The following is a 14,417-nucleotide window of genomic DNA, read 5'->3' as shown; positions in this document are numbered from 1 at the left end:
TCCAATCACGTCGTCTCTCGGTATTCTGAAACTCGAGGCACGTCGAGTACTTTATACCTTATACAATAACTCGATAATTATTATACGTGAGTCAAATCACTCGTTCCCACGACCATTTTTTTTATGTCTCTTTTTTTGATCCGCTTTCCGTTTCGGGCCTTCGTACAACAATGCTGGTGAACATGCCGCTGTTTTAGCCTTGGCTCTTTTGATCAGAGATCCGAGATATCGTTGTCCGTATTTTAATTGCTTGTAAATATTATTCAGCTGTCTGGAATCATTCGGTTTGATTGTTGGGCGATTAACTGTTACTGTCGTAGTTTGTAGTGTTGTTACATAACAACTAAGTGAAATTGTACGCGCATATTTACAAAAAACAATTCATCGTTTACACAGCTTTACTTGACAAAACTACAGTTCCAGGTCTTACTGCAAATTATCTAACGAGGTAACTCCGTCGTCAACCAAGTGCTAACTTCTCGTTTCTGCGTGTCGCAACGAATTTCAACCGTATATGCATGTATCTCTGCGTATCCGTTTAAACTTTAACGCAAATCGTGCAAAACTTTGCCAAGAAGCGCACACTTGATAACGTACGAGCGTGCGTCGACTTGTTAATTGCCTTTCGTTACGAGTGCATAATTGTTAGTTACACACTGTGATATTAGTAATATAAGTTATTTTGACGACGGTGGATCGAGGGAGGCTGTAAGTTATTTTTCGTAGACGTGTTATGCAAGACCTATCGTCGTACGTACGCTAAGAATCGGAGGCTAAAAACCGAATTCAAGGCTAGCAAATTCATCGTTAGAGAATTCTCGATAGTTCCGCGTTCTTTTAATAATACACATCTCTTATCGTTGAAGTATGACGTAATGGTTTAAGCGAGAGAAAAAGCAAACAAACAAAAACAAAAAAAACGTGGTATCGACGAGGAAACAACGTTTGCGACGATTGAAATCTATCTAACGGGTAAAATTCATATATAACAGTTGAAACGTTAGATAACAGCTTTAATTTCGACAAAGTTAAATTTTCTTTTAAATGCGTCGCTCGTTATCAAACTTGCGATAATGTAATTATAAAACGGACGTTTGTCTCGAAACTACATTTCCATTATTTCAATCCGTTAACCAATTCCTAACAATTTATTCCAGCTTAAGGAATAGGCCAAGGTGATGAACTATAATGAAACAAACGAGGAAATGGGTTGCTACTGCAAAGTTTTGCGAACCTACGAGTCACTCGATATATATATATATATATACACCATATACATATACAGTATACACGTAACGAGCTTAACGTCGTACATAATAATCCCTGTTTCTCATAGATCATGAGATTAATCTCTCAAACGTCGTTGTTCCGAGTGAGTCATGCGGTGTTCTCAGTTTCCAAGCATCCGTTCAGCTTGTGTACGAGTCCATGTACAATACAGCGATCGAAACAGCGGCTTGAAACGTGCGCGTTACTAGCCTAGATAATTTAAAATTAATAAATAGTGCAATTTATAGCCGAGTTTCAAAGGTTTCCGCTTCGCTTTGTTCAAAGCCAAACCCCTGTTGTGTTACAGGGCTAGGACATATCTTCTCAGCGATAAAAAAATTACCGAGAAACTCACCGAAAGTCGCGATGATCTTAACGCTTCGGGGCTCTTTGCAGACGTTTAGAAATAAGAGTAGCCGTTTGAAATTTTTATACGAATCTCTAAGAAATCGTAGCTAAGATGCCGTACACGCGCATTCACTCGAAATTGTCTTAATGCTGGAAACCGTTGAGGTGTAAAGATCTGGTATATCCGAAGTGACGAGACGAAGTCGACGCCGGTCTTACCGAACTGTTTTATGGTCGTTTACGCCTAAACTTTTACGTCTGTTTCTAACGCTCCGTATACTGCTCATGATTTACCAACAATTGTCCGCAATAATTCCTGCCCGATCATCAATGGCGCAATTTGAATGTACTACCAGGTAATCAACAACCAGTCAACTATTATACACAGGCTAAACGATCGTATCTCTTACGGACCAATTTCATCCAGCGTTGATAACCGCGCCAAGTATCGCGAGACGCGTCAATTTAGCACCTAATTTTCATTGTTTATTTGTCACTTCGGACGTGTGTATCGGACAGTATTATTTTATCCCATTAAGATCCCTCGGCTGCGTAGCGTAACGCCTTCGGCAGGCTGTTCTTGGAGTCCTTGTCGTCCGAACAACCTCGCCCTCCTTCGAAATCCCTTCCTCTCCGCGTGTTGTTTGTCCTTTAAATCAACAACGCTTAGCCGCGTAACCGTGACCGATGCAGTGTTTTCTGCACGCAAAGTGCAACTTACTCCCGCGGTGTTATCGTGCCTGATATTTCGTCCTTCCGTCAGACTTTTAACACACGCGTATCGTGTTAATGTGCTTGGTAGACCGACAGGCCGCAGGCGTTCTTCCCGATTATTCGCTCGGTTTTGTTGAACAACGAGAGAGCGAGAGAGGAGAGAGGAGAGAAGCTGGAAGGTTCCGAGGGTTCTTTTCTCTTTCGAGTATTTGATTAGGTACATGCGCTCTCTCGTTAACCAAGGAAATATGTTCAAGCTCGCCTAGGATGTGTTTTTATTCGATATTCGAATGTGAGATTAAAATGAATGAGTTCGGCACTTTTCTCTCATCGTTTTATCGTCGATTCATTTTAATAACGGTATAACCGAGATCTCTCTTACCGACAATGATTCATCGAAACAGATTTGCAATCAAAAAGCACGTGCTGCAATATCTATACTTTCGCAGCTAGCTCCGGTCGAAGATCGGATTACGTAACCTTTACAACGTCGTGACAGATATTCGAAGTTAACGTTGAAGAATATTAAAAAAAATATATATGTACATAATAAAATCGTCCACTTGTTACCTAAAAACGTTGAAACTGTTTACTGTCTAACCGATTTCAATATCCAATTCAATCGACTTAAGGATTAATTGTGGTGCTAATCAATCTAATTTCGTGTTTCGCACATTTCATAATTCGAGAACAGCTTATAGAGGCTACGATTTCAATGGTAAAGCGATTTGACGGATTGATTATTCGTATCTTTTTGTTATTTGCAAAACGAATTATGTAAAAAACAAAACGTTTGCAACATCTTACGATTAATTCTCCAACGCTGTTACGGATTGGATAACCGAGCCTGTCTCTCGACACAATCCTTTGTCAAAACTTTCAGCACAAGTTTAAATGGCAAATATGTGATATTCATTATTCTACGTGGTGCAGAAGCTTTAAATCGAAACACCACTCCCAGTGATAATAACTTTTGCTTTCTTACCCCGAGGCGCGGCCCGAAGACAAGGATTTTAAGAGACACGACACAATCCCCATGTGTTTCTCCGATCACCGCCCATGGTATCATATAGGTATACATATACGGCGTATGCACGAATCGGTAACAAAGTTCATTAGCCTGTGTAAAAATATGAGAGAGCATCGAACGCCCACAAAACTGTGCCGAGTGCAGGGACGACGATCCTTTAAATTTCAACGCATTTTGTATCCTTCCATTCCTTTTTTTTTTTTTTATGTTTTTTTTATTAAACATTTTTTCACCGTTTGTCCGGATTCGTGGAAATAAGTTTACAGTTTCAAAATGGGCTCCTGCAAAGTACCGTGTTATTTCTTGTCGGGTAGAGAAATCCCGTAATTCGGTTGCCATGGTAACACCATTCCGGGACGCGCTAGTCGAGCTTTACCCGTTGTTTACCTCGTTGCCGAGTAAATCTGTGAGCTTTTTTTTTTTTCTCTTCATTCTTTACCGTATGCATTGGTAGGTATACGTAGAAGCTTCCGCGGAATAATAATTACGTTTTATTAACTCTTTCCTACAAATATTTTCATATCGTTAACGGTATTTTTCCGATTTTGTGTTTGGATAAATCTGGAATGTCCCGCATGATTCGTACGTATAAGGAAAATAGAATATCAACCGACTTCGCGCAACGAAATTTTTACCGTTGTAAATAAGACAATGGTATCGTTGTAAAAAAAAAAAAATTGTCGGGTATTAGTTAATCTATATGACTGTTCAAAATCTATTTCATACGAAAATTAGAATTACGCGTTTTAAGTTTCACTTGTCGTAGAGCTTGAAAAGCGTGGAACCAAACACACGAGATCAGCGGAAGACTGGGAAGTTTGAACGTTGTCAAAACCAAAATTTTGACATTTGTTGACGTCGACGAATTTTTGTACCAAACTCACCCGTTGCAGGTAGGAGAATATCAATACTGATGAAAATTACTACGGTGCTTAAAACCCTCATGATCACTGGGATTCTCCTGCGTAGAGGCGACGGGTTTTTCTCTCTCTGTTCACTTAAAGAGAGAATCGTATGAAAACTCGTGCGATTTTCACGATTTTCGCGAACCGATCGGACGCTGCATCATTCCTCGAAATCGAAGCAACCCCAATCACGTATTCTATTCGACGTTATCGCGGAACCCTCTCGTCGTTTCTATAACGATCTACGCGAAATATTTTTCAGAGCCTTTTCTCGGCTTGATTCGTTTTAAAACCGCGTCTTGGCTGCCTGTAGGAACGAGAAAGACTGAAGCTGAACGCTCATCGGCCGGCAGAATGCATTGGAGGGAGTGCTGCTGGCCTCCGAGTTCCTCTTTCATCGTTAGGTAGACACGACGATGTACGGTTCGTTCCATTCTACCTCACCGAGGCATTCCAATAGCAGCCTTGTTCCTCGGTCTCGATCAACGATCGAAAGAATCTTACACCGTGTGCGTACCTTGCAGGCTCTTTGGGAGGAGGATTCGATACAAATCACGATTTACTCTTATCATTATAATTGCCTTGGAAATTAAACGCGGCTTCGATGCTCAGCCGGCTTTAACGAATGTCACTTTCTGTTCGCGACGATCGTTACTATCGTTATAACTATTCCTACGACATATTTTACCTTTTTCTACTACCACGCTCGTTTTGTCTCAATTATCACGAGATTCAAGTTCGTCACGTTACTTCAACATCGTGCTTACGAAGTAACTCGATACTTCACAAGTATTTTTAAATTCCCATGTAGGGATTTTTCTTTCAAATATCCGTTGATTTTATCAACAGAAAAAAATGCTTCAACAGTTTTTTTTTTTTTTTTTTTTTATCAAGGTTTTTTTCCTTTTCTTTTTTGCTGCACTTGGTGAAAAAAAATGCTTTTCTCGTCGCATCTACGACGTGCGAGGTAAACGGTTCTGTGAGGAGGCTGTGGCGTCTTAAATGATTTACGTCTGTTCATAGTACCGTTAAGAACGAGATAGTTTTTCAACTACATTTAATTGCTGGCGCGACTTGACCCAGTTGAAAAGAAGGTACCAACTCACCTGCTGCTCTCTGCGACTTTCTTTTACGTTTCCTCAGATGCGTGCCTGTGTTTGTATATACCTATCTTCATCTTTTCTTCCGCCCTTTTTCGCAAGTTTCAGGATTCTCATTATTCCCAGGAGATTGGTCGGCGTAACTTTACTTCTTAAATTGTACAAAAATAAAATAACTGATGAAATATGTAATTATACGTGAATCGCGGTTCTCGATTTCCGCAGCAGGGCTTTGCGATCACTTTTTGACACGGCTGTATCCAAAATTTTTTATCCCCATGTTTCAGTGAAGAAAACGGTAAAATTATTTACATGGTATATTCTTTTTCTGTTTCAGAAATTGTCGAAACCTCTACCCGCCCTCGACACATCATACGGCAGTGATACGGATAGAGAAAAAGTCGAAGCCGCACTTATCCAACATTTTACTTACCTACACGGTGTTTTGCAAAATATTGAACACCGTTTGATCAACCAGCTACAGGAGCAGCAGAATTTTGTTGGAAGTAATATTGCCGCGATAAAGGAACGACTGAAAGAACAGAAAAATGAAATTGAAAATGGATTAAATGTACGCTTTTACGTTTAGCTTTTACTTGAAATTGCCTTATTTTACTTGTTGTTGAAGAAATTTTTATTTTACCTTTCTCTTTTTACTCTAGTCAAGCTATCATTGTCATTACAAGCTTGTTAATTACTTTTTTTTTCTCACAGGCAGGAACAGTAGCATTACAAGAAAGTGATTCTGCCGTAAATATGACGGCAATTATCGATAAACTGGAGCAGATTTTAGACTTGCCTTGTCATCTTTTTCGTAACTCTGTCCCCGGCGAGAAATTTTCGTAAGATGAAAATTTGACCTCAATATCATACGTTCTTGATGAGTTTTCTTTGGCATTCTTTGTCTTGTTTGTATGCTGTAAATTTGACTTGCGCTCTCATTTTCTAGACTGCATATCGACGAAACCATAACTGAATCTCTCAAGGAACACTGCTGTGTTGAAATCCCACCTATTCCGAATTATTGCTTATTAAAGACTGAAGAATTGCCAGAAGACTACGAAATAGAACCGATTAATCGCGAGGAAATCACATTACCAAAAAGTAAACTGTTCAAAAATTATTTACAGTACATTTTAGAAATATTCGTATTCGAACATGATGGTGAAATTTACATCATTCTGTCTTTTTTCTCATATATTAAGAACCGTGTACTAAATCTGGCAATGTAGCTGGCAATGTCACAGCTATCTATGTCAACAATTCTGAATTATAGTCATCCATATTTTTGTATGTATTGATCCTACTGTTTTTCGTTTCTTTTTTGCAGAGCCTGGGATACCTACTTTGAAATCGTCTCCGATAAGTTTGAATAGAAGTTTAACAGCCATCAGTACTTCTTCACTATTAGCATCTGATCCAAACATGAACAACGGTCTTATGGAAGGTATCGTGTCGATATGCATTATATTTTAAAATCAATTATTGTATCAATCGGTATTTCTAATACGTATATGATTATTAGATAAGAAAAAATAATAATATATTTCAGGTGTTAGTGAGAATGTTACAATTCCGTACATCAAGGATCCATCGTATTTTTATACTCAACCATTGTCCCGTAGCTCAGAATTGGTTCAACTACACAAAGCACTCGCGAAACAAGCAGCTACTTCAGCCCTACCTGCAGAATTAGAATTGAGTAAGAATTTGCCAAGCTTAACTTTGAAAAGAATTGAACACGATATTATAATGATAATATGATAATAACAATAAACACTTCAGTACCGCCATACCGTTTCAGGTATGTCCCTATAAGCTGATAGCTTGTGCGGGTCGAGTGAGGGATGATGTTAGTGACGTTATTATGCGCCTAAGACGCATAAGGCGTTACATCATTAATTCTGTTTCTGTTACAGATAAATTATATCTGGTTCAGTACGGAAATGATATGAAATGGTATCGGGGTCGTATCGTAAAGCTGTATTTGGATAAAAATGGTTCTCAGGTCGGTGACGTTTTTTACATAGACTATGGGAATACGGAAATTTTAGTTCCCCTTTCTAGAATGAGAAATATGACGGTACAAAGTTCCCTCGTACCTGTTATGGCCAGACTGTGCGCTCTGTACGACATTGTCCCAAAAGATGGTCAGTGGTCAATAGATGCTAACAAAGCTATGTACGAAATGGTCGGCGGGTAAGTTTTCAATGCTTCTTTTTTATGTCGTCAACTGCATCCCTTCACTTAATCAATTATTGTGCCCTAATAAGTTCCAACTGTGAACAACTTTGTGTATACTGAAAGTATACGTGAATATTTGCTGCGATTAGAAAATATCTTTAAAATTGTGTATGTCCTTTAAGATTTCACTATTTTTAAAACTTCTCAATTTCGTTTCAGTAAATCGCATACAGTCATGCACGTGTATAAAGTGTGCAACGGTATTTGTCATGTCGACATTACAAAAATATCGGCAGGTGATGGGGATCGTCCTGTTTCGATTCGGGATGCTCTTATCTTTCTGGAATACGGCTGTTTCATAACAAACGAAAGATTGAAGGTAAAGTTTGCAGTATTTATTTAACAATACTGGTAAGATGGGGAAAAAAACAAAATCATAAAATAATGTTATTCGTAAAATTAATACATGTGTTTTCAATTTACAGAGAACTAATCCCGAATCATTGAGGAAATTCTTTGAAGAAGAAATAGCGATTGATAATTCTTACGACGTTTATGCGACTTATATAGAGTCGCCAGATTGTTTATACGTACAAAAGGTTTGTATTTGATTGATGTTTGTCTAAGTGAATTCAGGTTTCAATGAGTTTTTATAAATGCTTATTTTATTTATGAGACCTTTTCAACTTTAAGTTATATCTTACAGATCGGCGATGGTCAGATGCATTTGACAAAACTGACAAACGACATGACGATCGAATATGGAAAGATCGGAATAAATAAAGGGATAATTTATACACCGCAAATAGGTATTAATAAACTTTATGGTTTGAATTGATTGATAATCTCTGTAACATTTCGAGTCCATGGTGTTTCGATATAAGTGTCAAATTATGCTAACATTTCTTAGGTATGCCTTGTGCTGTGTTGTCCAATGATGGTATGTGGTATCGAGGAAGAGTCACTAACTTACTTGGAAATCGGAAAGTGGAAGTGTTCTCTGTTGATATTGGATGTAAACGTGAATATGAGTATGACCAAATCAGAAGGCTCCATAATCAATTTATGTCTCTCACTGCTTTGGTGAGTGAACCTATATCGATGAAAATTGTTACGAAATTTCTGCCAATTAAAGTATTTTCTTTCTGGTATCTACTCTGTGGGAATTAAGAAATTTTACGTCTTAGGCATTCAAAATATCACTGAAGGATGTCGTACCTGTGAATGACAGCGAAACAATCTTGGAGACACAGAAATTTATGATGGAAACCTTGGAATCTCGAATGTTAAAAATATTTGTATTCTCAAAGGAAAGTGATTGCTTTAAAGTTGCTCTTTACATCCCAATGGAAAATAACGATGTCAACTTCAACGCTATGTTAGTTGAAAAAGGATATGCCATTAGCACTGGGACTAGGTACGTTTTTTATACTCCTATTATCAGAAAGTGAAAGTGCTGGTCTTCCAAGGATAACACAATATCCAACTCATCTTAGAAGAAGCTATTCTAGGACATAAATTTAATTGATTCCTTGCTGGGCTAAATTTGTCGCACGCTATGAATATTTTCATGAACAATGACAAAAGAGATGAATCAGAACAAGCTTACTACTATAAGTTTATAGATAGATCATTTTTATTTTAGTCTCCTATTCCCTGCAGGCAGGCAGTATCGTGAAAATTTTTTTGAATTTACTTTAAGCATATAGAAACAATATTCAAAACTATTGGACTCGGTTATTCCGATGTTGCTATTCCAAGACACCTGATCCTGATTGAAAGTGACTAGCTTAGCCACTCAGTTTCGGATTTCATATGGTGTACATATTGCAATTTGCACTACATCCTACTCCTCAACTCTCTACTATCTGGGTGTGACATCACAGTACACTGTCCGTACGAACAGAGTGGGGATAGCATTGCCAGGAATGTTTCCGGCACCATATCATTTCGAAGCAGATTATCTCTGGAAGGCCACTGTATTACAAAAACATGTGTTTTTGGCGTTAGTTAAATATATTACTAATTCTTTGTTTATTTGCAAATAGCTCAAAGTTTATGAATATGCCAAAAACTGTGACAAAAAAGCGAAAGAAAAAAGGCAATAAGGCTAAAAAATACAGTCAAGTTTCTGAGAATGTTGACGATGAATATTTGGCAAATGATCTGGCAGAACCAGATCCATTTAGGATGTGTGTAAACGTATTACATGTGGTATCTCCGGATTGCATTTATGTTGGTGACGTGAGCTGTACAAAAGTTATAAAAGACATGATGGAAAAATTGCAACAGTTTTATAATGCGTATAAATCTGGAGAAAGCGAAGAGTGGAAGCAAAACGACGTTTGTGTAGCTTATTCTGCTAAGGATAAATTTTACCACCGTGCGAAAATAATCGAAATTGCTTCGCCAACAAAAGTCGTGGTGTTCTTGTATGATATCGGCATTACAGAGACAGTGGGAATTCAAGATTTGCAAACCTTACACCCAGACTATGCAAATATACCATCACGGGCATTTAAAGTTAAATTAGCTGGAATTCTTCCCTGTGGCGGATCAGCAACATGGGTTTCTTCTTCTTGCCAAGTGCTAACTGATATTATAAACGAAAATCAACATTCGCTATTTTATATATCCAAAGTGGTATGTAAAAAACTTTACTGTCAAAGTGTAATCAAACATATCAGTTCATTCCAAAACTATGTAATGAAATTTATTTTGATCATTGTTCAGGCAGGCATAGAAGATGATGCTATATGCGTTGTGCTTTGGGTTCGAGAAACAAGACTGGAAGGGGCATTGGCTCCAACTATTGTTGAAATCAATTCAGTCAATCAAATGCTGATTAAGAAAGGCGTTGCTCTGCCAGTCAGAGGGTGAGTATTGCAGACGTACGAAAACGTGTCTAAAGAAAAAGTAATTCTAAGCTTAGGTATTTTATACTTCAAATACAGACACTACAGACAAATTTCAAATATGAATCAGTTAATTCAATTTATTTTTCAGCTTTTTCTTCTCAATCTATTAACATACTTGCTTCGTGCCCAAGATAATAAAGTTTTTTTTATTGTTTTGAAATTCTTAGATACAAAGATGAGGAAGAGAAAGTATTGGCTGTTGACTTGAGACAGCAGTTGCAACAAAATGATGAAAAACAACATTTCACCGATGTTGAATGGGTGGCAAAAAACAGAATGCACAGTTCCCATTCAGATGTAATGAGTGATGCATCAGTAGCCCCTTTCTCAATCAATATGTCAGAGTCTGATACTGCAAGCAGAGAAGAAAATGACGAATCTGAAGATGAAGATCCGATACCTCCCCCCTTTTCAGCCTGGATACCAGCATCTCCGATCATAGATGATAAATTCTGTGCATTTTCCACTTATGTGGACCTTAACTGCACCATATATCTACACTCACCAAAACAAAGTACGTTGCTGTTACCATCAAAATAAAGACTGTAGTTCTGCTGAAAAACACAACTGACCGATACATGTTTACTGCTGCAACTGGTGTAATCCAGTTATTAAACCTATGCGCTCTAATTTTTAATTTCTAATTACTCATCAGATGGCGATACATTGGCACATATCGATGCTGCGCTGCAAGCCCACTTCAAAGATTCAAAACCGCAGGCATGTGACATGTTTTGGGCACCAAATGACCTTTGTATTGCTCAATATCATGTTGACAAGAAGTGGTACAGAGCTCAAGTTCTTGAACTCTTAGAGAATGATGAAGTCAAGGTATTCCATTCAGTTATTTATCATAGTTGAATGTTTTTTTTGATATTTTTTTATCCAGAATTAAACACTCTACAAAACATTACTGCATTTTTCTATTTTTTACAGGTGGTCTTTGTAGATTATGGGAATGTAGATGAATGCAAACTTGGCACGTTGAGAAAACGGGTCATTATGGAACACATTCCAATTCAAGCTACAAAATGTGTGGTACACGGTCTAATCCCAGTAAGTTTTATTTTACAATCATGACAGGTATCACTTCTTAGCTGTATCCAATATATAGATGGCTGCGAATTTCTTTGAAAAATATGGTATGCATCTTTAAAATCCATGCACTTTATTCAAACATTTTACTTTCAGGATACACCAGACGATAAGTGGAGTATATCCAATTTAGATACAATCCACGCACTGGTAGTTGACAAAAAGAACGACATTACGATTCTGGATAGAAAACCGGATCACCTTGTTGTGAGCTAGTGAACATTCATCCATAATATTAAATAATGAATTTTTTAAATGTACGTCTCCTTGATTCCATTATTTACATTGCAGATATCAATAAACCTTAGAGAATTCCAAGGAATAGATTTAATTTGTTATTTACGATGCACTCTGCATTTCCGAATCCGTGAATTGGACGTAGATTCTCGTCACGACAGTTCGGATGATGCGGATGTGATTATTGAAGGAAGTATTGAAGGCTGTGATCCCAGAAGTACTTCAGAGCCGATGTTTCAACTGTCTACGAGTCTTGAATCCAAATCTCCAGAAATGAAACCTGCAAATTTCGATAAAATAATTTCTGGTTCGCTTGACATCTCTGGAATACAGAACCATATTACCACGAATGTTAGTTTATAAATGACTCTTCATTCAAATATAATATCAATGGAATATACGAATCATTCGTTGTGTTTATGTTTACAGGATTTTAAAGAATCAATTACTGTATCTTCTACTCCACAAAATGAAGTCGATGATGGCGGTCATGACGAAGAATCTGAAGATAATAACGTTTGCCCTCAAAATTATTATATGTTCGATATTCCAAATCATGTAGAAATTATAAATCTTGATCCGTGCCATATGATAACCGCCACTGAGTTCTGTGCACAGCTCCACCCTTCCTCCGAACTCGAGGTATCTAAGTATAGTAATTCCATATTTTCTATCGGTCAAAACAGCATCTTATTAAAATTTAATATCTCCCACTTTTTTTTCTGGGTACACTTACTCGTAATATGATGTTTCACGGAAAATAAATTGAAAAAAGTTAATTCTGACAAAACTTGAAACTGTGAGATTCCTGCAAAGCTATCTTTGTGAATATCATATTCTTCCTCATTAAAAGTCGTTTCTAAAATCACATTTAACGGTCATTTACCTCATATGTCACATTTTTAGACATTGTTTCGCCCCACTCTGATGCAGTTCTTGAACATACTCTATGCAAATTATACCTTAATAACAATTTTCCAAATACTATATTAATCTTTCACAGTTTCTAAGTATGTGTCACCAAGAACTGAAACGTGTTGAAAATGATATGCAAGAAGAAGCATGTGATCAACCAGTGCTCAAAGAAGTAAGATTAGGTAATTACACTTGTAATGATTACCTCTTTTTTTTCTAATCTGGGACAGCACAATATTATTATTTTATTTTTTTTTTATTATCTCCATCCCGATTCTGAACTGCAACAAGTGTCACTCTGTCATATTATTACAGGTGCTCCGTGCTGCGCCAAGTATGGAAGTAATGGTATATGGTACCGAGCTTCTATAACTGAAATTGAACCTGATACTGAACGTGTCAAAGTAATGTACATGGACTACGGAGACGAGGAACACCAGTACATTGGAAAGTTAGTTTATCATTATTTTTTAATCGGTAGTTGAATAATTTTATAATTTTTCATTAATATTGTAAATCAAAGATTGAATGACATTTTGTGAAAAACTCTTGAATTACACACTTGAATAATCGTTACAATTTTTTATTACCCCAGAATACATTCATTGAAGAAAGACTGGCTGGACGTACCTGTCATGACTTATCGATGTAAATTATGGAATATTCATCAAGATCAGGATGCGGAAATATCTCTACCGGTGATGGTTCAGAAAGTTGAACATGTATTTTATAGCGGAGTTGTAAAAGCTAAAGTCAAGGTACGTAAGGTGATCCCGAATTTGATTGACTGCTGAATAAACTATGTTTATTTTTTTACTTGACGCTTCGTCAACTAATGACTAATTTTGCAATAACTATTGATCTCATCGCTGTTCCAGAATCGTTGTTCTAATAAATTGGATGTGGAGCTGTACTCTGATGATGAATGCAATAGGCTGCTCTATGAAAACCTAATACAAGACGGTGTGTTTAAAATAGTGCAGGAGTAATTCAGAAGTTCTGATAGGCCAAACAAATTTGTGATCTTTTAGTTTTTTTCTAAGTAACAACAGAGTTTTATTTCCGGACATGATATATGAATGATTACACAATGACTGAGATATTGTGACAGATTTTTTAGTTTCATTGCCCACCAAAGTAGGACTGTACTACGAGATGTTCACTCAGATGAGTCAGATTTGCATAAGTGCGATTACAATTTATAATATATAATCGTATTACTTTCATTCTATGATATTCTATTAGTTTTATTCAAGACATTAGTTATTTCGTGTAAGATTATGTTGAATAAAGCGCACATGACAATTTTCACAATTCCTTCAGCCAACTGGAAGTTATTTTTTCCTTCTCCACTAAAACTAGTTCTGCCATGATAATTATATCCAAAAAAAGTGCTCAAAAAGACGTAATACATGTAAGAAATTTTGTAGATCACTTTAAGAGATATCAGATGAATATACAACTGTTCTGTGCTGTTCTCTGAACCTGTGGTTGAGGAACCTCTATGGATTTTTGGCGAAAATTTTCGCGATTTTCAAAAGTGCTGGAATAAATCAATTGTGGCACTATTTGGTCGTAATTTTGCGAGAGAAGTCGATTGGGCGCAGTCCCAATACGCTGCGATCAACGCATCGAAAGTTACAGCCAAAAAACGAAAACCTGAATTTTCGACATTTTTCAGCAGGTGCTTTTTTCCTCGTAT

The 14,417-nt window shown here is 37.1% G+C and overlaps 2 protein-coding genes across 3 annotated transcripts in view; one reads left to right on the top strand and one right to left on the bottom strand.

Annotated features, from left to right (window-relative positions):
- Nucleotides 1–4,600, bottom strand: part of LOC124307086 (uncharacterized) — a 22,748-nt gene extending 18,148 nt beyond the window's left edge. Inside the window, exon 1 of the mRNA XM_046768449.1 lies at nt 4,246–4,600. Within this exon, the coding sequence (XP_046624405.1) occupies nt 4,246–4,306 (61 nt within the window). The 5' untranslated portion in view covers nt 4,307–4,600. The remainder of the gene's footprint in view (nt 1–4,245) is intronic.
- The window catches only part of LOC124306911 (RING finger protein 17), a 108,195-nt gene extending 94,166 nt beyond the window's left edge, over nt 1–14,029 (top strand). Inside the window, exons 6-28 of one of the 2 annotated variants that reach the window (XM_046768082.1) lie at nt 5,704–5,937; nt 6,081–6,208; nt 6,316–6,470; nt 6,697–6,813; nt 6,919–7,068; nt 7,286–7,565; nt 7,770–7,929; nt 8,036–8,149; nt 8,257–8,359; nt 8,461–8,633; nt 8,738–8,967; nt 9,599–10,193; nt 10,284–10,426; nt 10,636–10,982; nt 11,124–11,299; nt 11,405–11,524; nt 11,660–11,770; nt 11,855–12,151; nt 12,230–12,442; nt 12,804–12,897; nt 13,031–13,166; nt 13,311–13,473; nt 13,594–14,029. In XM_046768082.1, coding sequence (XP_046624038.1) covers nt 5,704–5,937; nt 6,081–6,208; nt 6,316–6,470; nt 6,697–6,813; nt 6,919–7,068; nt 7,286–7,565; nt 7,770–7,929; nt 8,036–8,149; nt 8,257–8,359; nt 8,461–8,633; nt 8,738–8,967; nt 9,599–10,193; nt 10,284–10,426; nt 10,636–10,982; nt 11,124–11,299; nt 11,405–11,524; nt 11,660–11,770; nt 11,855–12,151; nt 12,230–12,442; nt 12,804–12,897; nt 13,031–13,166; nt 13,311–13,473; nt 13,594–13,704 — 4,350 coding nt within the window. In that variant the 3' untranslated portion in view covers nt 13,705–14,029. Of the gene's footprint in view, nt 1–5,703; nt 5,938–6,080; nt 6,209–6,315; nt 6,471–6,696; nt 6,814–6,918; nt 7,069–7,285; nt 7,566–7,769; nt 7,930–8,035; nt 8,150–8,256; nt 8,360–8,460; nt 8,634–8,737; nt 8,968–9,598; nt 10,194–10,283; nt 10,427–10,635; nt 10,983–11,123; nt 11,300–11,404; nt 11,525–11,659; nt 11,771–11,854; nt 12,152–12,229; nt 12,443–12,803; nt 12,898–13,030; nt 13,167–13,310; nt 13,474–13,593 lie in introns of those variants that run through there. The other variant, XR_006908718.1, reaches the window with a different exon arrangement.
- The last annotated feature ends 388 nt before the right edge of the window (nt 14,030–14,417 follow it).

The sequence above is a fragment of the Neodiprion virginianus genome, chromosome 1, assembly GCF_021901495.1.
Source record: "Neodiprion virginianus isolate iyNeoVirg1 chromosome 1, iyNeoVirg1.1, whole genome shotgun sequence".
Classification (NCBI taxonomy): domain Eukaryota; kingdom Metazoa; phylum Arthropoda; class Insecta; order Hymenoptera; family Diprionidae; genus Neodiprion; species Neodiprion virginianus.
Note: the sequence above shows the minus strand (reverse complement) of the source record. Positions and strands in the feature narration are given on the sequence as shown.